The 26,668-nt window shown below is 37.4% G+C and overlaps 1 protein-coding gene and 1 long non-coding RNA gene across 3 annotated transcripts in view; one reads left to right on the forward strand and one right to left on the reverse strand.

Moving 5' to 3' along the window:
• LOC121426026 (sushi, von Willebrand factor type A, EGF and pentraxin domain-containing protein 1-like) overlaps positions 1-26,668 on the reverse strand; it is a 63,314-nt gene that overhangs the window by 15,082 nt on the left and 21,564 nt on the right. Inside the window, exons 12-21 of the mRNA XM_041622156.1 lie at positions 21,904-22,104; positions 21,181-21,390; positions 20,249-20,352; positions 5,699-5,864; positions 4,876-5,100; positions 3,814-4,002; positions 3,349-3,546; positions 2,430-2,565; positions 1,352-1,461; positions 63-260 (exon numbers count right to left, since the gene is read on the reverse strand). Of these exons, the coding sequence (XP_041478090.1) occupies positions 63-260; positions 1,352-1,461; positions 2,430-2,565; positions 3,349-3,546; positions 3,814-4,002; positions 4,876-5,100; positions 5,699-5,864; positions 20,249-20,352; positions 21,181-21,390; positions 21,904-22,104 (1,737 nt within the window). The remainder of the gene's footprint in view (positions 1-62; positions 261-1,351; positions 1,462-2,429; positions 2,566-3,348; positions 3,547-3,813; positions 4,003-4,875; positions 5,101-5,698; positions 5,865-20,248; positions 20,353-21,180; positions 21,391-21,903; positions 22,105-26,668) is intronic.
• On the forward strand, positions 7,967-14,836 carry LOC121426027. Of its 2 annotated transcripts, none has more exons than XR_005971549.1 (4): positions 7,967-8,092; positions 11,063-11,148; positions 12,670-12,790; positions 14,639-14,836. It is a non-coding gene; the product is annotated as an uncharacterized LOC121426027 (long non-coding RNA). The 2 variants fall into 2 exon arrangements; XR_005971550.1 differs by lacking the exon at positions 7,967-8,092 and adding an exon at positions 10,727-10,769.

Raw genomic sequence — 26,668 nt, forward strand, 5'->3', positions numbered from 1 at the left:
CCCGGCCAGTAGTTTTTCATGCGACTGTACAAAATATACATTGAGAGCAGAGTACAAATTACTTTGGCAAGTCGGTAATTGTTTGTCCCATATTGCAGACGTTCCCGCCATCCCTTGGGTCAATTCACAGGTCAAAGTATCACTTCCTATTAGCTCATGACCAACGTCACAAACAAAAGTACACTTGCTTCCGTAGAATAGGTCAGAACAGTTTTTAACGCTTCCATCTACCGGTGGAGTTGGGACCGGGCACCTGTAGACTAAAACAAAGAAAATACAAGAACTTAATCTTCATGGCGGCTCAATTTTGCAGAATTTTGTTTGTCATATAAGATTCTGTTATTCAAGAGACCAATAGGTTACACAGTAATTTGTTCGTGCAAATATTTCAAAATGATACATATAAATAATCTTCTTTGGAGGTTCTTACATAACTTTTGAACATAGAACATCTCCACTGCATTGTCGACAGGGCAAAGGTCTCAACCATGTACTCATGATGCATTTTACTCTTTTCGAAGTATACATCAAGTACATCGTCGTGTATAATCTTACAATGTGTGGTATGACTGCGTACAAAGTTACTCTCCTTTTTTCACATACTAAAGCCCAGTACACACTTTGCGATCCGATGCGACGCGAGTTTAAAACAAATCGCATTTTGCATTAAACATGAAACTTCCGAGATGTGAAATTAGTTGTTTGAAGTTTGGCATAATCTTAGGACTAACAAAAATCATAATTTTGTTTTGCGGCAAGCCCTGTGGTCAGAGTAAAGTCCAAATCGGCTTCAAGTTGCAGCCGATGATGACGTCATTACGATTTGGAATTGAATTGCTTTCATTCATACATGGAGGTTCTAACTAGACTGAATTTTGATTTCAGTAGTCCTACCACTATTCTGAACCCTGATCGCTAAGATTTTATTGGTTGGAATGTTCATATAGAATATTATTACAATTTATCTAGAAATTCGATGGCATTGAATCGCATAGTGTGCGCTGGGATTAAGGTGAGAGTACTGTTGCATAAAGGGTTCTTAAACAATGTCGCCTGGGTTTAACCGGCTATATTCATTAGTACTTAGCGGCATGACATTTTACGAGCAAGTCTCTCCATTTTCAAAGGGATCGATTATCAACGGTTCGCCGATACTATGCTCCTGTATGAGTCAAAGTTCATTTATAAGAGCATTTAGATGCTTAAGCTGACCGTCGTATACAGTCGTAAGGTCATAAATCGTAAGTTATGAAAACTTTCATGCTCGTCTGGAATCGGTCAAGGAAAATGAAAAAGTCACTGACGTAATCGTTGGGAATTGAAAAAAACACACGAAAATACAAAAACTTACCTTTGACTGACACGATGACGTCACATCTTGCCTCATTCCCGGTAGCGTCTGTCGCGAGAAAGGAAACGGAAGTGGAGCCCTCATCAAAAATGGTCTCGCTCGAGCCGATTCTGGATTTAGTAAAGGAATACCAGGGAATTTGGACTAGGATGACGCGTTTTAGAAAAATGAATTGGACATTGGGCAATTCATTAGTTTGGGTCACTTTCAGCGATGCCCACTTCCATAAGCCTGGTCGCATATATAACTATAACGTTATTTGTTTTAGTGATTTTAATGTTTCATCCAAGGAGACAAGCACAAAAAATAAAGAGACACATTTAATAACAGAGTCACCAAACAAGGTAGTCGGGTATATATCATCAAAATTTTGGCATGACCGCCAAGTTGCCCATAGATGAAAGTAGTAGTATAGGGTACTAAACGTAATTTATGTTTGGTATCAAATTGAAGCTAATGCAAAATCAAAGGTAGATATATGGATTTTAACCAACGTTTAGGTCATTGAAATGTCATTGAAGGCATTGAAAGGGGGACATATACTCCCTAATATAAATCACGTTTTGAAAACAAATAAAGAGCGTATTATCTGGATTTTTTCCCGCAATTTCAGTTGAGAGTGTGCATATTAAGAATCTGACGGTTACCTCCTTGGAACTCTATAGGGCAATTGTTTTTATTGATATCATAAGCCACGCCCACTTTTTCATATTTCTCTTAATTATGAAATTATTATTTTACGGAATAAAAAAATCAAAGCTAAAAAATTAATGTGGATTTCATCTAAGACCACGGAAAAGTTCCCGAGGACACTGAATAACATAACAGGGTTCAAGGGAACAATACTGATCATCACAGAATGCAGTTATGTGACTTTGTTCAGACAAACTAGCATAGTCTCTGGACATGACGGAAAGATGATCGTTGGTGCATGCTGGTAAGGGAAAAAGATTGGCTGATCAGTTTCATTCCACTGATTTCTACTCTCGTATTTGGCGTTCTCGCAACCTGTCCTGAAATTTTGCTGTAAATTAAAGTCTCTACAGGCAGATATTTCCACTAAATGTTAGATACCAACCTAGAGACGTCCACTGTACCAGAGTTATCCTGTGCGCCAGGAGGTACAACGGTAACGTTGGCATGCGTAGTTCCTCTCTCAGCATCAACAGGGAGATTAACAGGACAGGTTTCAGTAAATACTGGATTCTGGATGTCTGTAAGCAGAATTTGGAATTTATAACACTCAATTCATATACATGTATGATTCTTGAGGATAATGTTAAACATACCCTGAACTAACAAAATCAACTCTCAATAGTACGTGGCTGATAAAAGTTCTCGACATTATTCGAAAAATTGTCAATTCTATTTTTTTTTAGTGGCATAGGCATATATTTTATTCTTTAAGTAGAAAATACGAAAAATATGATACAGACTGAGAAACAAGTGAGATTTTTGCTCTATCGTCTCGAAAATGTAAACGATTCGTTTGAATGTTCAGCCTGTCCTTTTCTCCCTTATTAAAAGGTCTGCACTTCGTTTTGAAGACTACAGCATCATGCTATAGCTATGGCCAGGGGAGTCAGGTCTGACAAGGGTAGCAGTGATGTCCAAATATTCGCCAAATTAGCAAAGAATAATTGAAAGGTCACCACCATGGAAAAGAGAAAATGGACAAATCATATTGCCAAAATAAAAAACCCGTGCAAACAATGGGTCTATAGTGATGGGGAAGAGGGGGATGGGCAAGCCCCTTTCGACCCCCTAAATTCGGCCCTCGGTTTGCCCTAATGAGAAGCAATACTATTGTTACCCTAGTCCAGATTAGACCTTGGTGTTTGGAAGATCTATTTCCTAACAGAGGGCACATGACTCCCAATCTCTAATTCAGCGCAGGGGATCGGTGCGGAATTAGAGACTGGGAGTCATGTGCCCTCGATGTTAGCTTTGGGAAAGAGAACTTCCAAACACCAAGGTCCAATCTTAACTATTGTTACCCTCGCAATAGGGCGTCCGTTGGTCGTTCCATGATCCATCGGGATTGCACAGGATGTTACTCGGTCCATGTAAAAGAAAGCCACTGCCACAAGAATACTCGCACTCGGTATCAAACCTCACTTCTGTTTGGGCTGAGCATTCGGGCGGGATCACCTGACCAAAGTCCAATGAAAGCTGGGCTGGACACGTGATCACAACTGCAGTAATGACATATAAATGATAAACTGCCTTTAATTTTCAAATCTAATCTAAGCCAAAACCACAATTACTTTTCTTGAATAAAATAACGAGTGTAAACTATTCTAAGTCATCTTTCGTATTAATTTAGTTTGTTCTGGTTAGAGTAGCACATACACTTCTATAAATCAAGTTTATGATTAAAATAAACTTTACTATCACAACATCACTTAAATCATTATATTAATGCAAGGTATTTTTCATATTGAGAGTCTGAAAAATATTACCACTGCAATTAAATTCTTCGCCGCTCCAGGAGGTATCCGCTTGGCACCCGCGGTTTGCCGAATTTACGGTGCTCGGAGAGGTATAACCGCGATTACACTTGAACTCGCAGTCTGTGCCGTACCCAACTGTTCTGTCAGGACAATCTGAACTATAGCCGTTAATAACATCAGGAACGGTGCAATTCTTAACTGAAAAAAGGGCAATGAAATAAGAAAATGACATGCTTTCTACTTTCCCACCTTAAACTACTCGGGAGACTGATACTTTATTTATGTTAACAACGACGGAGTGTTCGTATCAAAGAAAGCTTGGAGAGGGCAGGTACTTTGAGATAACAATGGTTTCATTCCAAAGCTATGTCTGACCAGACATCGGATCAAAATACTTGTTCATGTAAAATCCCAAAATTTATCCTCTTTCATCCTTTTTTTATCCTCCACATCATAACTTTAGGGTGGAAGCGCCGTGGTGTATCGGTTCTAACTCTCGCCTTGTAATCAGAGGGTCGTGTGTTCGAATCCTACCATGGCCAAGTGTCCTTTTGCAAGGCGTCAATCCACAATTTGCCACTCTCCACCCAGGTGTTAAATGGGTACCCGGTAGGATGCGAAAGCCTATGTAAAATGCCTAGCAACTGAGTCTTGGATTTCTTGTTGGAATGCTCCACAGGGAGTGGAGAAGATGCATACATTGCATGCGGGCATGCAAGGATCCGATGACTAGGGTAATAATATATATGTAAAGCGCGTACAGACGTTGTTACGTTGTGTTAAGCGTTATATAAAGGCGGATTATTATTATCATTATTATTATACACATTTCTATATAATAATCGAGAAATGGATTTGGGATTTAATAAAAGTAAAGACACGCTTCAACCCAGCATATTCTGTATGTTACACCTAAAGTTATGACTTTACAACGGCTGATACACGCTCAATTATATACCTGAAATTTCACAAGTGTTGTCGTAACATGGTACTGAGTCTCCTATTATTCAAATAAGACAAAATATTATGTAGCACCCACTTTTAAGGAACAAAATATGTACAGAGGTTTACTTAGACAGCTTGGTTGATGGGCATTCCAATACCCAATCAAGTCGCTTTCACTGATTCGCAGACAGTTCCTTGAGAACGTGCCACCCCCTGTTGACAGTTGGTATCCCGTATCACACCCAAAGGCACAGGTAGATCCATACACAGCGCCCCCTATGCAATCCCCATCTCCAGAACTCAGATTGACGCTGCCTCTATCGGGAACGGGCAGTCCGGGGCATCTGATCACTGTTAGGAAAATTGTTTGGGAATTTATTTGAACAACATTACAGTTAAATATATTGAAGAGGTCTTAGTCTAATGGTTCGCTTCCCCGATAATGCATTCATAAAGTGGTTATGTTGAATCATGTCATTCAACGTGTTTTGATAGATAGTTGCTTTAAATATATGGTTCATTACGAATGTCGTTATTCTAGCCAAATTCACCACTCTCACAAAATATACATGAACCAGTAGCTAATGCATACACTTTAAAATATTAAGCTTTTAAAAAAATAGAATGCCCAGTGCGATCGAATATATGCATTTAAGTTTCTACAAATATAGCACAAAATTTAGTTAAAAACAAACATATTTTACCAATCATCTTGCCACTTAGATAAAAGTCTATTTTTGCAAATGGAAACCTCATGAGCATCCACTGAATTTTGTAATCACTAATTTCAAACGTTGGAAATAAAAATCGATTTACCGCCATCTCTGATATGTTTCAGAGTGTGTGCAGACTGAAATCTTGTCAAGTTTATATTGAGAGTCGAAGCCCCCTTTCCTTTTATTAATTTCTTTTCTTCCCCTTTTAATATTCTGAATGAGATAAAGAATACCTCGTATCGTGACGTCAAATGAGCAAGTCTCTCCATTTCCAGAAGGATCGGATACATCATACGCAAGGTGATGAGCGCCCTCTACGAGACTTGTTGGATGGACGGAGACTGGGATTGAATCTATTCTTGCTAAGTGCGCTGCAATCTCTGCCCCAGCATCAGTTGCCTGATGAAAGCAAAAATGAGATTCCAATTTCGCTTTTATTAATTCTTTCTACCACCATCAGTGGCGTACCGTGGGTCACGCCATTGGTGGCACGAAACAAAATTTCAATTGCTTAAATTGCTTACCTGATAAGAATAAGGCTGATGGGGGAGGGGGGGGGGGCATCCCCTGTAGTTTCGCCACTAACCACCATGTTTCAAGTTTTGGTCACTGCTCTCGCTTACAAACCGATTATTAGGTCCCAGGTTTGAGACCAAACGTGGTCATGTCTGACGGATACGATGTTAAACCCTTGTACATGTACATAATTCTACATCCATACAATGGAAGTACCTGCACTCTAAAAAAATGAAGTGCTAATTCAGCTCTTAAAGAGCGTGTATAGTGACTGCACTTCGGAGTGCAGATTTGTCTAGTTCAAATTCGAACGAGAAAAATCAACACTCCGAAGTGCAGTCACTATACACGCTCTTTAAGAGCTGAATTAGCACTTCATTTTTTACAGTGTGGGAAGATCCACATGGACGCAAGCGAATCGTATCCCTTCTATACTGAATTCATTGTAAAGAACACCGAGCACAAGATACTTGCTTTCACTGCCTGGAAAAACTCTGCTGACTTTTTACCAAACTCTGGTGACTTTGTAGTTATCATCAGGATCTCACTCTGCCTAGATGAAAACTAATAACAGACCTGATATCCCTGATAGCAGACATGGTCAAAATCACGTGATAATTACGTCGTATTCTCGGCATACTGGTCGTAGACAATAAATATGACGTCTTTATGACGTAATTTCGACCACTTTTAACGGCGAGTTTATCTTGCATTTGTATTTTACCAGATTATGACGTGATTATGACGTCATTAATTCACCAGTCAATGACGAGTAAATTTAAAATTTTGCATGACCAGAATATGATGTGATTATGACGTCATTTATTGACAAATCAACGACGAGTCTATCCACAATTTTACATGACCAGATTTTGACGTGATTATGACGTCATTAATTGACCATTCAATGACAAGTAAAATTTACAGTTTTGCATGACCAGAATATGACCTAAATATGACGTCATATATTGACAAATCAAAGACGAATATATTACAATTTTATATGACCAGATAATGATGTGATTATGACGTCATAATCAACCATTTACGAGTAAATTTCACAATTTTGCATGACCAAAATATACAACGTGATTATAATAATAATATGCAACATTTATATAGCGCTTAATACAAATGTTTCTAAGTGCTGCATACCATTACCCCGGCTTTAGCACGGCTACCCTGATCGGCCGCATCGAGCATTCCAAGGAATTTCTTCCTACCAGGTACCCATTTACTACACCTGGGTCGAGAGTGGCAATTGTAGATAAACGCCTTGCCAAAGGACGTGCTGCGGTGGGATTTGAACCCCGGTCCATGTGGTTCACAGTTCGCAGACTTAGCCACTGAGCCACAACACCTTCACAACGAGTGCATTTACAATTTTATATGACGTCATTATGAAAACATATATATACAACCATAGGCAGCGAAAGCGCGGGGGGGGGACAGAAGGGGGGGGGACGTTCCCCTTTCTAATTTGTTTGTTGATATAATAACTTTTTTGCTTGTCTACTTTGTTTCCTGCATGCATCCCCCTTAATTCACGTGGGCCCCCACCCCTCCCTGAAATGTTTGTGTCCCCCGGCCCCCCTCCCTAAAATTTAGGTTGATAACCCCCCTTTTTTTGCTTGTCAAATATTTTTGGTAATCCACTCCCCTAAATTCAAATGTCAATTTTTTTTGCCTGCGTCCATCCCTAAATTTCAGATGGACCATGCATCCCAAAATTTCAGATGGACCCCCCCCCCTAAATTTTGTTGGCTTCCGCCGCCAATGCATACAACAAATACGTTTTCAAAATATTCCCTTTATTTTTCTCCCGGTGTTTTCTTTAGCCTAAATGTTTAAAGGTTCTGTAGGTCGCCCGGGTAGGTCGTCGTCGAAAATTGATATTTCATTTGACACTTCAACCAAAACATGTTTCGAATGATCGAAGACTAGATGCCAAGTCCGATCGTCAGCAGAGCGCGCACGTGATTCGTGTATTTGAAAATGCAACCGTTAATGAACGAAGTCGAGTCAAAGTGCTGGATCGTGCAATCGACGTCCGTAATAACTTGTTCTCAATTGACTACCTGCCCTTTTTTGACATGTCAAGACACTTCAGGGTAAGCATTTACATGTATACTAATATTCTATATATGTCTAAATTAGCTGGAGTATCAGTAGAAATCATAATAACCTATCACTGATGAAGTTATTTCAACCTGCGGTATTGTGCGTGCCGGCGTAAGTACCGCACGGTACGGTACGTGAAGTCGAACCCTAGAGTTGTGGCGATGACAACGGCTCTCGAGCCGTGGCGTTTGCTGTTTGGACTGTGAACATGTGAAAACTTTTTCTTTGCTTTCATCTTTAAAACCAATCATCAAACGTTGAAATACATTCTTATGACTTCTTAAATTTGATCTCAAAGAATAATTTTAGACCCTATTCTCTAATTTGTATGGTGTGGAGTGACTGTGGACGTTGTCAGCCATGGCATGGTGGTGGTGCTCTGCACAGTGCCTTTTCCTTGCCTTTTTCATAGGCCTAAGGCTTTGGCTTGGCCTACATTACATGTACCTTCAATTCAAGTGATGTTCGTGCAGGCTCCACTTAACCACCGCAACACTGCGCTCCACCTACCCGAACCTCAACTCGGTGAACTCGTAATTCGGATACTCCGAGTTTCAAAGGTGGGAAAAAATAAAATGAATAGGCCCTATTTATTGTAAAAAATACCCCCCCCCCCAACCAACAATGCATTAAAGTTTAAGGCGCTAATGCAGTTTCGCACCGGCCGATTACCAGCACACCTAATCACCAATACTTGTTACCAATAAATGTCATGACAAGTCTCTCAGTCACATTTCGATGTCAATACATCCACCACTTTTCAAAATATTGTGATCGGGAATGGCTGTATTTCGTCTTCGATCTCAACGTCGTTGATCGACATCGCTTCGCGGATCGCTTGGATTCACTGTGCACCGTAATGTTGATATGAACTGAAGTTAGCAACCAAATCATGCGAACATAGATTCGCATGCGGCATGCTGGCAGTTTGTTCGCCACATTTTTGCATGATTTGGTTGCTAACTTCAGTTCATATCAACATTACATTGCACGGTGAATCCAAGCAATCTGCGAAGCGATGTCTACGCCGTGTCGCTTCGCGGATCGCTTGGATTCACCGTGCACCGTAATGTTGATATGAACGGAAGTTAGCAACCAAATCATGCGAACATAGATTCGCATGCGGCATGCTGGCAGTTTGTTCGCAACATTCTCGCATGATTTGGTTGCTAACTTCAGTTCATATCAACATTACGGTGCACGGTGAATCCAAGCGATCTGCGAAGCGATGTCTACGCCGTGTCGATCAACGACGTTGAGATCGAAGCCGAAATACAGCCATTCCCGATCGCGCGTTTCCGTTTTACACCCTGGCGAAGGCATTTTCCGGAAAAGTAGCCAAAAAGCGACTAGTGAAGAGTCTACGTCTACGTTTGTTTACATTATCAGCTGGGCGCGCGATCCAAAGTCCGCGCCGAAGTTATCCGCAGAACATACCGTACTTGCATGCAGCTGAGCTAGCGCTTATATACTTTCCAGGTTCAATACGAATGTTTGCCTTGATCATTTGCCTTGCCGATTTGCTGATGTCTGTCTTTCTCTCTATCTGTCTATATATCTCTCAAATTCTATCTCTATCTATCTATGTAACTGCAGTATCTATCTATCTAATAATCTTCTCTGTCTCTCTCATTCTTTACCTAACATCTATCTATCTCAAATTCTCTATCTCTATCTATCCATCCATCTGTCTGTCTTTCTCTATTTCTCTCTCTCTACCTACCTATGTAACTACAGTATCTATCTGTTAATTTGTCGCTCTTCTCTCTCATTCTTGATCTATCTGACATCTATCTATCTCTCAAATTCTCTATCTATCTCTCTATCCATCTATCTATCCATCTGTCTGTCTTTCTCTATTTCTATCTATCTATTTATCTATTTTTTTAACTAGAGTATCTATCTATCTGTTAATTTGTTAATAATCTTCTCTGTCTCTCTCATTCTTTAATTATCTATTTAATATCTCTAGGCTCTATCTATCCATCGGTCTGTCTTTCTCTTATTCTCTCTATTTATCTATCTATTTTTTTAAACTTATCTATCTGTTAATTTGTTAATATTCTTTGTCTCTCTCCCTCTTTATCTATCTAACATCTATCTATCTCTCATCTATCTATCTCTATCTATCCATATGTCTGTCTTTCTCTATTTCTATCTATCTATCTATCTGCCTATCTTGTCTATTTATCAGTCTTCTATATCTTTCGGCAGCTTCTAAGTGTATCAATCCATCAAACTTCAATTTGTCTTTCCATTATAAGTATCTGTTTATTTCGATTTTGTCTGTCATATAGTTAATAACTTATTTTTAGAAAAAAAAACTATCATAAACAACGCTAAGTCCTGCAAAAGCATGTTCGGATTTCACTCCTGACTGCCGCTCTCTATGTACATGAAGTGCCGAGCCTCTGTGCTCTGATCAGTAACTGTGCAAATTGCATGCGGTGGTGGACTCGCCTGTGTCGCACGCTGCATGCAACCAGCGACGTGTGTAGACTCTTCACTAGTCGCTTTTTGGCTACTTTTCCGGAAAATGCCTTCGCCAGGGTGTAAAACGGAAAAGCGCTTCCCGATCACGATATTTTGAAAAGTGGTGGATATATTGACATCGAAATGTGACTGAGAGACTTGTCATGACATTTGGGAACAAATATTGGTGATGAGGTATGCTGGTAACCGGCCGGTGCGAAACTGCATTAGCGCCAAGTTTAATTTCTTACTCTTGACTTAGACTTGGTCTTAGAGCCAAGGTACTTAGTACATAATGTGTGGTGGGCATGTGCCGCAGTGGGGACCCCCTTTTTTACACTCAAATTTCCATTTCAAGGCATAGCATTTTGTCTTATTGAGGTAACCGGAGGATTAGAGCAAGAAATCCAGCTTTTATTTATTGTTGATGTCTTTTGGGGGATATTTTTTACAATAAATATGCATTTTTCCCCACCTTTGCCACTCAGAGTATCTGAACGAGTTCACCGACTTGAAGTTCGGGGAAGTGGAGCGGTAATGAAGAGGAGAAAAGCCTGCTCGAACATCACTTGAGGTAGGCATGGCCTTGCTTATAAATGTAATTGTACATAGACCCTATTCAGAAGAGATGTGTTTTTTCTAAAAAATAATCCCTGTCTGAAAATTGGTAGTGATGGACACTAACCAAAAGTGGCAAATCATATATTAATTTACTATGATTAGAAAATATCTCAAACCAAAATATCGCTTCCATCTTTTCCAAACACCTTTAAATTTTGCCGCCCGATTTTGAAGGTGTCCTTATAGCTACTACACACTCGATTTTATCATGGATTTTTTTTTCTTGTTCCTCAGTTCTCAGTTTTTAAAACATGTTCTATTGTTGGAAAAATATAAATGGTCGCATTTCATAAGTTGGGTATGCAAAAAGGGTGGCGTATGAACAATTTTCCACACGGTGCCATGGATAAATTGTTGCTACTTCACAGCATCTTGACCAAATTTATTAGGTAATATCTCATTTTGAAGCTAGAACTATAGGCTAAATATATTACTATGAATTAGATCAATACAATATCAGGAACAAAAACTATAGCACATTAAGTTTGAAGTAACAGGGGTGGCGGAGCCGGTGGATGTGGAGCCGGTGGATGCGGTAAATGATAAAATATTAATTAAACCTAATTAACAACTTACTATAATATGTAATATGACTGTTATCCTCATATTTCTGGGTGTTTCAAAGCAGGGAACAACTAAATGTCATAAAAATTTGACAATTTTGAAAATATGCAGCAATGGAATACATGTGTATGTCAGCTCTGATCTGCAACCTAACCAATTAGTAAACTGGAGAGATTTGGTTAATTATCTAATTTGTAATCTTAATTTTTAGTACAAATGTTGTGTATCATTGCAACAAACATTTCTACCCATGATGTTGTCATTTTGCCAAGCATATAAATACAGTGACAGGTATTTGGGGGCAAAAATGTGAAATTAAATACTGTTAATTAATTAGTATAATTAATATGCATACAATAATAGATAATTATTCGATTTTTGGTACAGATTTAATTATTGATGTTTCAAGATTACAACTGCAATTTATTAGGGTGAACCAATGTTGCATTAACTTTTTACACCATTTTATGTGCAGCAGGTCCAATTTGAGAAAAACACATTTCAAAATTCACATTTACATTGACGTCTATGTAATAATTAGCTGTTAATTAGTCATTTTAACAAAAACTAAAGGTATTCGAGACTTAAAACTTTTCCATTGTATAGAGAATGGTAATAGCTATAACATATCAAAAAATAAAATTTTTGACCATTTTTACCCTGTTCGCGAAATTGGACCACCTTATGACATGCAACCAAATGAAGGTGCATACACCTAAAAAACTGCATTTTTTGTTTTCTCTACAATTTGCAATTTTATGTACAAAATATTAATACTAAAGGAGTCGTTTGTCGCACTACAGTCACGAAGATTGTGCATTTGCCATTGAAATTGCATGTGCAATGAGTGGTGAGTACCTGAAGCTTTAGGACATGTATACCTCGATAGACTAAATCATTTCAATTTCAGTGACATCATCTGGGACAGTTGGAACAACTCTACGCTCCACATTTAATTCAGTGTCAATCCTGATTTCATCAACATGGACTGATGGAACAAAAGTCATGCAAATATGCTGTTTTGTGTAGTGGTGAGTACAATTATCACTTTTGGAAGGGATTTTTTTTTACATGAACATGAGCTCCATGTTTGATTCAGTTTATTTGTTCCAAAGTTAAAATGAGAATGAAGGAAAGTAATATAATCATTGACAGTGACTGATACTCCAACATTATTCCTGTAGATTAACCCTAAATCTCCTGGGGTATTTTGATTCTTGGGGGCATTAGGGCCCCCCTTAAGATCTCAGGCACGGATTGCGCTATCACAATGAAAATTTGCATGATGGTAGAGAGTGACATTTCCAACGCAGTTGCATTGGTAAATTTCACTGAATTCTTTTCTTTTTATTTTGTAGGAATTAATTTTCTAATTTATTCATGAAACTTATGTATTTTATTCATGAAATCATACTTTTTGCTCTGATTCACTAAATAAAGCTCATAGAATGCTATTTTTGGTGAAATATTCTTTATAGCATTCCTAACAATTGTGAATGAAAAAATCCTGGTACCAAGACCGATTTCTTATGTATTTTATTGCTTTTTTAATTTCTTATGTATTTCTTTTTTTTTAAACAAGGCACAATTAATAATGTTTAATCAGTAAAAGTAGAAATAATGATACGTTTCTGAATTTTTGCTAAATACCCGGTACACTATTTGCATTGGATTTGTACATGAAAAATACACTTACATTTTGACGTGTAATGTCGTAACTGCGCACCCGGGTGTCACAAATTTGGTCTCATAATTTATGCGAGACTTAAAAGTAAAAAGTCAGTGAGCGGCGAGGTCAAAAAAATTTGCGCAGCAGATATCGCAAAAATTGTCAGGGGGGGGGGGCATTATGGCCCTCTCCCTCCCTGGCAGAATTAGGGTTAATGAAAAATTTCAAAAGACTAGTTTAATAAATTTTTCTCTGAAATTATGCATAAAATGATGCAAAAGTGACATCTTAACAATGATAAGAGTATTGTTTGTTTTTGCAACTTAGACAATTTTTATGATGCGAAATAGACATCTAAACAATGATAAGAATAAGAGTATTGTTTGCTTTTGCAAAGACAATGACAATGATTTTATTGGACCATGTTACTCTCTTTCGGGGATTAGGGACACTATCAAACGACATTACACATCAATTATGCAATTTTACATATGTAACTAATTAAAAGATTAAATCCACATCTGGCGTAAAAGATTTTCATTGGATGAATGAGATGAGACTGCTGCATTTTATTTACAGCCTTTCTCATTGGATGTTGCTTCACAAATGGGTGTGTCTTAGAGAGATAATAAAATGAAGATGAAATTGTTCTTAGAAGAATATCAATTCAAAGGGATTTTAAGGGATTCTTTTTTCAGAGATGAAATGGATCTCAAAATACTACCCCTGTTCCCTTCTATGAGTTTTCCTTTAATTGAATATTGATTCAAATTGTCTTTATTGCACTCTTGCGCTCCTTTTTTATAGTGAAATATCTCTTCTGCAGTGTCCCCTCTTTCACCTCTTATTAAGTGCCCCATTTTATGCCCTCATTTATTTTTTTTTACTTCTAAATGTTTAGACTGGTAAACAAAGGTGAATGCAATTAGCACCCTTTCATTTTTACATATTTCATATAACAGAATATGAAAGTTTTCAGCTGAGCGATTGGAATGAAATAAACTGAATAAGCAAATGTCCTCCCTCACCTGATGTTGATATTCATATCAATGGATATTGATATCGATAGTGATAATGTAGATCACTGACTTTTGGCAATATGCGATAAAAAGAATTGATAATTGAAACCATTAAGTTTTGCATGCAGATGAAATAGTTTGGCTATGTTTATTATAAGTTTCTCAATACCCCCCTTTTATTTTTTTTACAGGTGTCACAAGATAAAGTACTTCCTTGATGAGTTCAGAGATGGATGATCAATCAAACATAGAATATGGTTTCTAGCAACCCTGCAGGTATCCTTCATACGCCAATGAGAGTGCATAAAGCTTGCACATATTATAAACGGTATCTGTGCTATCCCCAATATATAACATTAGACCAATTACATTGCCAAATTACAATGGAGCCTATCAAAGAAAAGGTAGACTCCAGCAACATGTAATTTGAATATTAAAATAGAGAAAAACCAAAGAAGCACTGATAATTTCATCAAAATCTGACTAAGATAAGAAGGTTATGAAATTTTGAGTTTCAAAAAACATTAATATGCAAAACACAGGTCAAATGAGGATCAAAGACGTTCTTTTGTATTTTATCATATGAAACATAGAACAGATCCATTGTCTTTGGCAGAGAGTAATTGGTCTACCGGTAATCTTATCCTTAGGGGGATAATAATTTAAGAGATGCTTTACATAGGAATAAATAATTATGTAGTACAATACATTTTTCAGGAGCAACTTGGTCTGCTCATCATTAGAGTGCAGTGGGCTGATTCATAAATCTGTTAGTAAGTTAAGATTGATTTTAAGAACGACTAGTGAACCTTTCCTTTGTGCTAATTGATTATTAACCCTAAATAGACTGGGCTATTTCAACACCTAAGAAGACTGGGGGGCCTGATTCAGCCCCCCCCCTTATGATCTCGGTCGTCCATCGCGCGATCGCGACGGAAATTGGCACGCGCGTTACCCATGGCATTATCTACAAAATTTTAATATATATAATTCTGTGAAAAATCTCATTGCTCATTAATTTGCCAATATATGCGTAAAATCATAAGTTTGCTCTAATCAATAAAATAATGCCCCTAAAATGCTACTTTTTGTTTCACATAATCTAGATAGGCATCTGATCAAATTTATTTTTAAAAAATTTCAACATCCCATTTATTTTCTTAAGCATTCTATTGTTTTTCTAAATTTCTTATGTATTTCTCTGTTTTTCGACTTTTTGTGTTTTATTGTTTTTTTCAATGGAAATTGTCAGGGACATCATTTTGACCATAAAAAAGATAAATTTAATTGATTTTAAGCAGTAAATGGAAAAATGATACAATCTATGAATTTTGACTAAAAACACTATTTGCATTGGATTTGTACACAAATTCACGTTTTTGAGTTATTTTGGGTCTGCATGCACTTGCAAAATGATGGGTCGTTCGCACTGATCCTTATTGTTACATACTTTAAAGGAGAAGTCCACGCCAACAAAAAGTTGATTTCACTTAAAGGAGAATGAAACCATTGGAACAAGATAGCTTGTGTGAAAACAGAAAAATCAAAGAAACAGATCAACAAAAGTTTGAGAAAAATCGGACAAATAATGAGAAAGTTATGAGCATTTGAGTATTGTGATCACTAATGCTATGGAGATAGCAAATTGGCAATGCGACAAAGATGTGTGATGTCACTTGTGAACAACTCTAGATATATTTCACTTGAATTGCCTCTTTTATCACATCTATCCATAGATCATGTGTTCTTTCTACATGAGGGCATGTAATACATATTTTTTAAGAATACATCATGGAGAAAAGAGTTTGTATCATCATAAGAAAAAGCAAAAAGAGACATTTTGAGGGTATTTTATAGTCCACCAAAGGGAAAGTTGTTCATCAGTGACATCACACATCCTTGTCGCATTGCCAATGGGAGGATCTCCATAGCATTAGTGATTGCAATATTTAAATGCTCATAACTTTCTCATTATTCGTCTGATTTTTCTCAAACTTTCTTTGTTCTTATTCTTTGATTTTTCTGTTTCTACACAAGCCTATTTGTTCCAAAGGTTACATTCCCCTTTAAAAGAGAAAATTTATTTATGTGGTATTTGATTTACTCAAATAGTTAAATTTTTGATACTTGTAAGCAATTATTTCTTATATATCAGCATTATATTCACGCAGTACAACTCATGCTACACAATATCGAGAAATATTTTAACTGGGTCAGGCTCTGGTGTCAGGAATTTCACTCATGTATGCAAGTGAAGTATTCACCTTAAACTTGGGTGTTTTTCATTATTATGTATATATGGAAAACTGCTGTTACCAAGGTGAAACTTTTAAGCGACAATCACAAACCATACTTAGTTAAAATGAATACATGTTGCTTACATCCAAATAAATATGAGCTCCCATTTGAGTATCGCTGCAAATCTGGTATTATTTTCACAGAGATATTGTTCAGGGTAAGCCATTTCTTGTTTAAAATAAGGTACTTGGAAGCCATATTTCTTGGACATCAGTATTGTATTTACCTTAATATCTCAGACTCTACATGGGTTTATCAGTCTAACACTATCATTTGGTTTACCATCAGTTCGTCCACCCACCATTTTTTCTGAATAACCAATTGGTTTAATTGCCATACCATTTGGTCTAATTGGACTAAGTGTAATAAGTGTTAATCGGACAAAATGAAGGAAAAGAAAATTGGTATTAGACCAACTGGTTATGAGATGAAATGGTCATAGACAAGCTGGTGATTAGAAGATTATTGGACCAAATGGTTGTTAGATATTTCGTTGATGGACCAATTGTCATTTGACTAAATGAGGTAGGCCATGATCACAGTGGACGAGTTGGCAATAGATGAATAGGCAATTTATCCAAATTGTATCTCTGTATTTGTTAACAGACATTGTAACTGGTTTCATAGTTCTTTGACCAGACACGGAACGGGGGGGGGGGGGGGGGGGGTGCCAATTCTGAATGCCAAATTACCTTTTTTTTAGCTTGTCAAACTTTTGGGAAAGCAATCCGCACCCTGTAAGAGTAAAATCCAACTTGTTGTATGTTGTAGTTACAAGAATACACCACACACTGTATTCTTAAAGGAAAAAAAGTTTTGTTACGCGATTTCTTGAATTTATTAATAAAATATTTGTAACTGAGTTCATAATTGAAATGTGTATTTGATTTATCGTTTAATTTGTGTGACTGTGTGTATGGGTGTTTGTGTTTTGTCTGTTCTTGACAAGTCTTGGACCTACAGTCAATCTTGCAATCGTAAAAATATTGGAACTGATCAACCCATGATTTGTATTTTGAACTAAGCTAGGTTAACTGTACGTTCGAGTTGTGTTTTCATGTACAATTTCATATGTAAATCATTATCACGTCATAATAAGTCAAAATTACGTCATTATGACATCGTAGTCGACTATTAAAGACCTTAAAATCATGTCCAGATGACGTCTAATACTGGTCATAAATATGTTATAAAGTGACTATTAATTACGTCATAATCACGTCATAAAGATGTCATAATAGTGACCATTAATGACATCATAATCAATATACGACGTCATTCTGACGTATAATACTGGTAATGAATACGTTATAAAGACGTCATAAAGACGTTGTAAGTAACCATTAATGACGTAATAATCAAGTCATAAAGACGTGTAATACTGGTCAGCAATATGGCGTAAAAACGTCATAAAGACGTCGTATTCGACTTATTAAGACGTCATAATCACGTCATTTTACGACGTTGATATGACGACGTGCGTTGGTGCAAATTCTTGACTTTAAGACGTCTTTTTACGACGTCAAAACGACGTGATACTCGTCGTAAAATAACGTCAATATGACGTCTTTTTACCCAGTTTTTGCTATCAGGGATACTGCTATCCGTGTGGTGCTTTGCCTACTGCATACTGGACATTCACCTTTGCAACATATATCCCCGTGAATAACAGGATTCGTCTTGTACCTGTAAGTTAATCACTGTTAATCCTGCATAAGTTTCCTTGACATTCTCTGGATGATCACAATGGTGTCTGGAACACGTTCAACAAACCTTACAAATAACCTCTGCTGGTCAAAGAAGCATTGACTAAAGAAAAAGCGATTAGTTAAAAAAAGGAAATCCATTCGTGAAGCCCAATCGACTCTATGATTGATTCGCTGTTGAACTTGATTAAAATCATGGAGAAAGAGAACGCACCATCTATGACTTGCAAACAGAGTTGCCAAGTTTGAAAATGACCTTGGGAAAATTAAAACCAAGCATCAGGAGACATAATCTACATTTAATGTTTAAGAGCAGCATTCACGACGGAACTGCATACAGATTTTTGGAGTACCTGAAAGCGGAAAGGAAACTACCAGCAGAATAGTCTGTGAAAAACACGAATATGGGAGTTGAACTTATGCTGCAAATAAAGACAGAGGTCATCGAGTATTTAGTGTACAATATTGTGTGCACCACGACCTTTTGTGGCAGCACATCCCATTCTAGTCAAGTTTATCCCTGAATAATTTTCAACGTGAGTATGAAGAATTTCTGTTAATCATGTGCACATTCAATAACATGACTTAAATTTCAGAATTTGCCCTTCTCCTATATTCATTTTCTTAAATTTCACCTGTAGTTTTTCTGTGACCCTCCACGCACACTAGTCCTTTTCCCTTTTATATCATTCTTCTGGAAAGGCACACACTTTATTATTTCTTTATTAAGGATTGTTTTTTCTTTACCAATCCACACTCGAAATCCGCTTTAAAATTACAATACTGTAATACAGTATTGTAATTTTCTTCTTTGTATTGTTGTTATACTTACCAATATGTAATTTTTTCAATTCTTTTCACTTGTTTATAAGCCATTTTTATCGAGTAAAAATAAATCAATTGAATTGAATGGAAATGATGTTACATTTAAGGTTGATTCGCTGATGTTGATATTGATATGGGTGATTGGTGCACGTTTCTGGGCATTCTTTTACGACACTACACGTTCCTACATGCACATTCGTAAGAATAATTAATCATTGTTACAAGGATGTTTCATAAGGCTGTTACCAAATAAAACAGAAGTTTATTAATGGTTGGTGACGCGTTCTTTCGTTTCTTGTAAGAGGACATACCTCAAATTTTCATTGCATTTTCAATAAATTGAGATAAAATACTCATATTAAAAAAATAATCATTTTGTACTAGGGAGCTTATCGAAATACAAAAAAGGAAATCCGATATTGGATTGTAACTTACGCTGACTTGATTAAAAATAACTGCGAATCTGAACTAAACCCGAGATCAAGATTTTCTTTGTATTCAATAAAGTCGGATAGATTCCTCATAACCTTCAATGTTTCTTTGTAGTTTGTTTGCTTGTTTCTAGAATGAATGACTTTGTACTAGGCTGCTCATTAACATATTTAAAAATCAATGTACTTTAGCGACATTTTCATGAACTGGAATAGAAGACCATGGAGTTAAAATTGTTCAGTTAAACCTCATTCCAAACGTGTGCATTTACACGACGATTTTCCTTACGTTATTGCTTGTATTTGTTCTTAATATGTTTATTAATTATACCTAATAAAATGAACATAATAATAATAGTAACAATAATAATAATAATGTAATGACCAATGATAATGAAAATAATGACAATGATAATCATGATAACAATAATAAACAACCCAATGTGGAATCACTTTTTTGACAGAGGAATGTGCTGAGGTGAAAAGCAGCCAAACTCTCACAGTGCGAGCGAAGTAAAGAACACATTATTTTTGCATTTACCATGAGCGGTTCCCATTCGTGCCAGGGAACAATCCCGTTGACCGTGCTTGATTCTGCTACTATCTCCCGGTCTACAGGGCATGTCAATACAGGCGCTGTTATATCTAAAATTAAAACAAATAAGCAAAAGAAAATTGTACGGTTTTTATTACTTTCATTACAAATAATCTCCATGCCCTCCCCCTTTCATTGTCACCCTTAAATCCCTCAACCATCTACTTATTTCCAAAGTCCAATTCGCCTCTTCCAACACGGATACACTGTTGGAAAATTTATCCTTAAAATAAAATAAGTTCCTGCAGCAGCTTCTCGAGAACACTTGTAATCTTACCAGATTTTACACGAAATTGGTATTTGGTGTATGGAATCTTACAAACTTCCTTCAATGCTTTTCCCCTTTTTAAACAGACCTGTTCTGGTAAATTGCAGAAATAATCCTGTTTTATGAATTTACAAAATGATTCTGCTATTGCTTTCTGCAAAGTCCCTTTTTCCTGTAAATCACAGTATTTTAACAGTGTACTTCTCAGTGTCTTCCATACCGTTTTCCCCCGCATTCCAGAATGTTTTGTGCAGAACTTTGCTGAAAACATTGGAAATGTGAAGATTTGGTGGAAACAGAGACTTTGCGAGATTTCTGCTGTAATGCATGACTCGGAATGTTGTTAGGTATCTAAGGGGAATTGTATTTTACCAAGATGCCTCACATTTACCTTTGCAGATGTTTGCTTCAACTATAATTTTTGTATGACTTGAATCAATTCCAAAACCTTTGGTAATATTCCCAATTATTTACAAATATGAATTTTCGACGCAACGAAAAAGATGTAAAATAAACGCATTAGCCAATACAAGCAGATTAGGTATATCAAAGCAAGTAGATAATCTAGTGTTTTATGAGAGCAAAAGAAGGAAATATCAATTAAGTTGACCTTCACACACGGTTTCAACACCGTCCCATGTTCCAGAAGCGCTGCATGCGCGTAGCGCAGAACCCGATGTCCTGGTAAAGCCAATGAAACAGTTCAGGCTGCAAACAGTACTGTATTTCTGCACACTGTTGACGTTGCTTATGTCCCCTTCGTACGTACACTGTGTAACATTGCCGTTGTTTGGATTGGGTAGAGCTGGACAGGTCACGACTAAAACCGAAAACAGTATTGGAATATAGATTAAATCACGTATACTTAATCAAGCAGAATGTATACTAACACGACCTTCTGATATACCTATGCACCATCGTCAACACCGATGAATCCTTGATTTTGATAAACTGTGGGGCATTTTTTTTTCTTTAGCAATTATCATTAGATTACAAAATACCATAGCAATAACGAAAGAGCGCCAAGAATTCAGTTCATCTTTCAATAGAGTACCGAAGCGATGACGTCAGTTGCCATGGTGTCTTGGCGGCCTGGTTCTAAACAAATGAACCCACCGAATGAAAGCGTGTGTTTCTCATAGGAGAAAATGGCTGCTATCGGAATTTGATAGCTTGAAACCTATTTTTCAGACGAGCCAAAGTCATACAAATGTGAACAGACGATCGTCAGCTGCGACTCTGTTTAGAACCACCCCGTCATGTCACCATGGAGACTGACGTCATTGCTTTGGTACTCTATATCTTTCGTTTTTCAGAGACGTAATTGACCTACTAGTGCACGTGACAGGTTCATCGTCCCACACTCCGGATCCGGTTCCGTCATCGTCACACATTCGGTATACGGGTGTATCCGGGAGGTAGCCAGTATTACATGAGATGGTGCAAACCGTCCCAAACACTTCCTCCGCGTTTGAGCAGCCAGTCTTGATGCCGTTTGCTGGAGCTGGCATGTCAGTGCTTGTGCAATTCAGAACTGTGACAGAAGAGAATTCCATAACAAGAATACCGCTATTATGAAATACTTTGTAACGACCTGAAGTCTAGACAGTTCAAAAAGTAACATGCAGCTCTGCTAAGATTAAATTTAAGTTAAAAAACTGAAAGTTCAATCAATTGAACATCGAAATGCAAGAGTTTTTTTTCCTTTTATAAAGCAAAAAATAGGATGAGAAATTACAAAGTATGAAAATATAAGAATTGTTTCTACAATAGTAATTGACCATACAAATCGAATACAGCTTAACAGATGCGGCTACATTTCCCGCCACCAAACATAAAGCAGACAGAATACTTATTTTTCAGGAAGCTCTTACAGAATGAAACCGAGATCCATTCTTTGAAACAAGAGGATTTCGTTATTGATACTGTTACGATACTGCAACAAATAACAAGTGTTTAATTTCTTCTTTGTGTTTAATTTCCTCTTTTTTTTATTACAGGAAATAATTATACATAAATAAAACAAATAATGATCTTACATAAATCTCTCGAAGTGTCCGATGTAAAATCTCGAAGTGATGATGCTATATCCAAGTAATAATCCAAATGATAAAAATCCCAGTTGACTGGCGAAAATTCACAATGATGGCGATGATGAAACTGAGGTTGAAGTCCGATGAATAATAAGAGTCACTGCAACGAGTTGAAATGTCCGTGAAGACGATGTTGATGATGATTAACAGTCAATTTCAGCAATCCATGGGTTGAAGCGTGTTCATTGAACAGGTTGATGATGTTGATGATCTCGATGAGAACTGATAATTTCTCTCTCAAAATAACTGCAAACAGTTCATTGATGCATAAACTGCTCTGATCTGATCTGGTGAAGTGATCTCATGCTCTCATATGATGTGATGGTGTGATGATGTGATGATGATCTTGAAGAATCCGCCAGCTTTATATAGTTTGCAGCTATTCTTCTAGAACTCACTATTAAGGAAGGTTCTAGCATTTTCTTTAAAAAAAACTTTCTTCTTTCAGGAGCAGTCAAAATCCAGAAGACTCTTGAATGACCTCATTGAAATCAACAGTGTGTCAATAACATAGCTAAGCCTATTGTTCCTAATCTCTATTCAGAAATAACAATACAACTCCTTGGCCTTTTAAATAGGCAAGGCCTGCATAATAAAAAGACATTCCTGAATGTTCTTTACAATTCTTGGCTATCCTTAAAGGGAAATAACTAATAGATGAATGTAATTGCTTTTAAAATTCTTTTACAATTATTCTTATATATAACACCTCCCCCATCGGAGAAAAGAAAGCTTTACCGTAGTAAAGGTTTCTTTAAGATTACTTTTTCTTTTAACTGTTCAAAGTCATCTTGATAAATCATTTACATTTATCGTGTACAAAGATATAGTACTTAACGAACATGTTAAAATAAGTGAACATCAAAGATGTTTTCTTCAAATGACACACTTGGTCAAAATCATGAATAATTTCACTTTTTATACTCTTGATAGAGCATCAGCAATTACATTATTCTTTCCCTTTATGTGTACAATTTTCAAAGGGAATGGTTGGAGCATTAGGCTCCATCTATACAGTCTTTGATTCTTTGTTTTGAATTTTTCCAAAAACACAAGAGGATTGTGATCTGTATAGACTGTAATCTCTCCATTGGTTAGATACACCTCAAACTGCTGAAGGGCTAGTACGAGACTCAGGGCCTCTTTTTCAATAGTTGAGTATTTCTTTTGAAACTGATTGAGTTTCTTAGAGAAGTAGCACACTGGTTTTTCGATGCCTTCTTCATCTTCTTGGAGCAATACTGCTCCTACTCCAACATCACATGCATCAATTGCTACTTTGAATGGCTTTGTGAAGTTTGGAGCTGCCAAAACAGGCTCATTCACCAAAATGGCCTTTAATTTCTCAAATGATCTTTGACATTCGTCAGACCAAACATACTTCACTTTTGCCTTCAGCAGGTTTGTCAGAGGACTAACCACTGTACTGAAATTTGGAACAAATTTCCTGTAGAAGCCACTCATACCTAAGAATCTGAGCAATTCTTTCTTAGTTGTGGGAATTGGGAAGTCTAAGATAGCTTGTATCTTGGCTTCTCTTGGTAGCACTTGCCCTTGACCAACCACATGACCAAGATATGTGACCTTTGCCTTGGCAAATTCACTCTTCATCAGATTCACTACTAGATTGGCTTTGTCCAGCCTGTCAAACAGTGCTCGCAAATGATTCAGATGATCATTCGAAGTATCACTGTATACTAGGATGTCGTCTATGTATACGACACAATTGTCAAGTCCGGCAATCACTTGATTTGTCAACCTTTGGAAGGTTGCTGGTGCATTTTTCATTCCAAAAGGCATGACTTTGCATTGAAACAAGCCTCCAGGTGTAACAAAGGCTGATATCTCTTTGGCTCGGTCAGTCAGTGGCACTTGCCAATATCCTTTAAGCAAGTCTATCTTTGTGATATAGGCAGAATTTCCAACCCTATCAATACAATCTTCTAACCTAGGAATTGGATACGAGTCAGTCTTAGTTACTGCATTTACCTTTCGGTAATCAATGCAAAATCTCTGAGAGCCGTCTGGCTTTGGAACCATTACAATGGGAGAACTCCAACTACTCTGACTCGGTTCGATTATGTCATTATCTAACATAAACTGTATTTCCTTATTCACCATTTCCAACTTGCTTGGATTGAGCCTATAAGGATTCTGTTTGATAGGTCTTACATCACCTACGTCTACATCATGTACAGTTAAAGGTGTACGACCTGGTTTGTCTTTACATACATTCTCATATTCTCTTAACAGGCCAGATATATCATTTATCTGATCTTCAGGCAGGTGTTTTAATGCCTCATCCATATTTCCTAACATCTCTGAGTTAGATAACTTTACACCACATGGTTCGTTCTTAGATACATCTGTATAAGACAATTCATTATCTGTCTTTCCATAGCATTCTTCTTCATGAACATCTACATGTTTTTCTTCTTCTTTGACCTGTGTTGTACCTATTGGCTGACTAGCCTCTCGCTCAAAGTATTCTTTCAACATGTTTACATGACAAACTCTTTGAGACTTTCTTCGATCAGGGGTACTGATCACATAGTTGACATCATTCAATTTCTTTTTCACTATGTAGGGACCACTAAACCTAGCTTTCAAGGGCTCACCTTGCAAAGGCAACAACACTAACACTTTGTCTCCAGGCTTGAAACTTCGCTCTTTTGCATTTTTGTCAGCATGAGCTTTCATTTTTCCCTGCGACTCTTTCAAGTGTTCCTTAGCCACATCACAAGCTTTTGAGAGCCTTTCTCTAAACTTTGACACATAGTCTAGAAGGTTTACATCATCATTCTGAACCATAAACCTCTCTTTGATAAGCTTTAGGGGACCCCTAACCTCATGACCATAGACCAATTCAAATGGACTGAAACCTGTGGACTCATTCGGGGAATCCCTAGTTGCAAACAGTAGGAATGAGATCCCTTTATCCCAGTCATCGGGATAGTCTTCACAATAAGCCCTAATCATGGTCTTCAAAGTCTGATGATAGCGTTCTAACGCTCCTTGGGACTGTGGGTGATAAGCAGAGGACTTGATCTGCTTTATTCCCAACTCCTTCATAACTTGCTGAAATATTCCTGACATGAAATTTGACCCTTGATCAGATTGAATTTCCTTGGGCAGACCATACCTAGTGAAAAACTGCACTAACGCCTGCACCACTGTCTTTGCAGTGATACTCCTCAAAGGTATCGCCTCTGGAAACCGTGTAGACAAGTCCATAATCGTCAGGAGAAATCTGTGACCCGACCTCGTTCTGGGTAAGGGTCCGACACAATCAACAAGAACCCTAGTAAAAGGTTCATCAAATGCAGGAATGGGTATCAATGGAGCAGGCTTGATAGAAGGCTGTGCCTTACCAATAATCTGACATGTGTGACATGTCTTACAGAAATGCACAACATCTTTGTGCATCTTAGGCCAATAGAAATGCCTCATAATTCTATCTTCTGTCTTCCGAATACCGACATGACCTGCCATAGGTAACTCATGAGCCATTTTCAGAATATCTGTGCGGTAACAAGGAGGAACTACAACCTGGTGAATTATACACCAATCTTCATCAGCTGGTCTCCGGGGAGGTCTCCATTTCCTCATCAAAATGTCATCTTTGACATAAAAGCACTCAGGAACCTTATCAGCCTCAGCCTCAGAACATGCTTTCTGTGACAAGCTTTTTAATTCTGGGTCTGCCTGTTGTGCCTGTACTAGGGAGGATTTACTAAACAAACTATCATTGTTAGCAACAGAGCCTTCAACACTATCCCCATTCAAATCCTTAAAAAAGGTTTCAGCTAACCAGACATCAGTAATCTCCTCTACATCAGCAGATTCCGCATCATCCTTTTCAGCTCTACGAGTCTGAGATCTAGTAACAACACAATCCGGGAAAATCCCTGGAAAATCTTCCTGCAACAATTCAGTTTCAGCTACCTCAACGGGCTTTTCCGAAACCACTGGAGATGCAACAACTTTATCTCCAGCCAAGTCGTT

This window comes from Lytechinus variegatus, chromosome 13 (genome assembly GCF_018143015.1).
Source record: "Lytechinus variegatus isolate NC3 chromosome 13, Lvar_3.0, whole genome shotgun sequence".
Lineage (NCBI taxonomy): Eukaryota > Metazoa > Echinodermata > Echinoidea > Temnopleuroida > Toxopneustidae > Lytechinus > Lytechinus variegatus.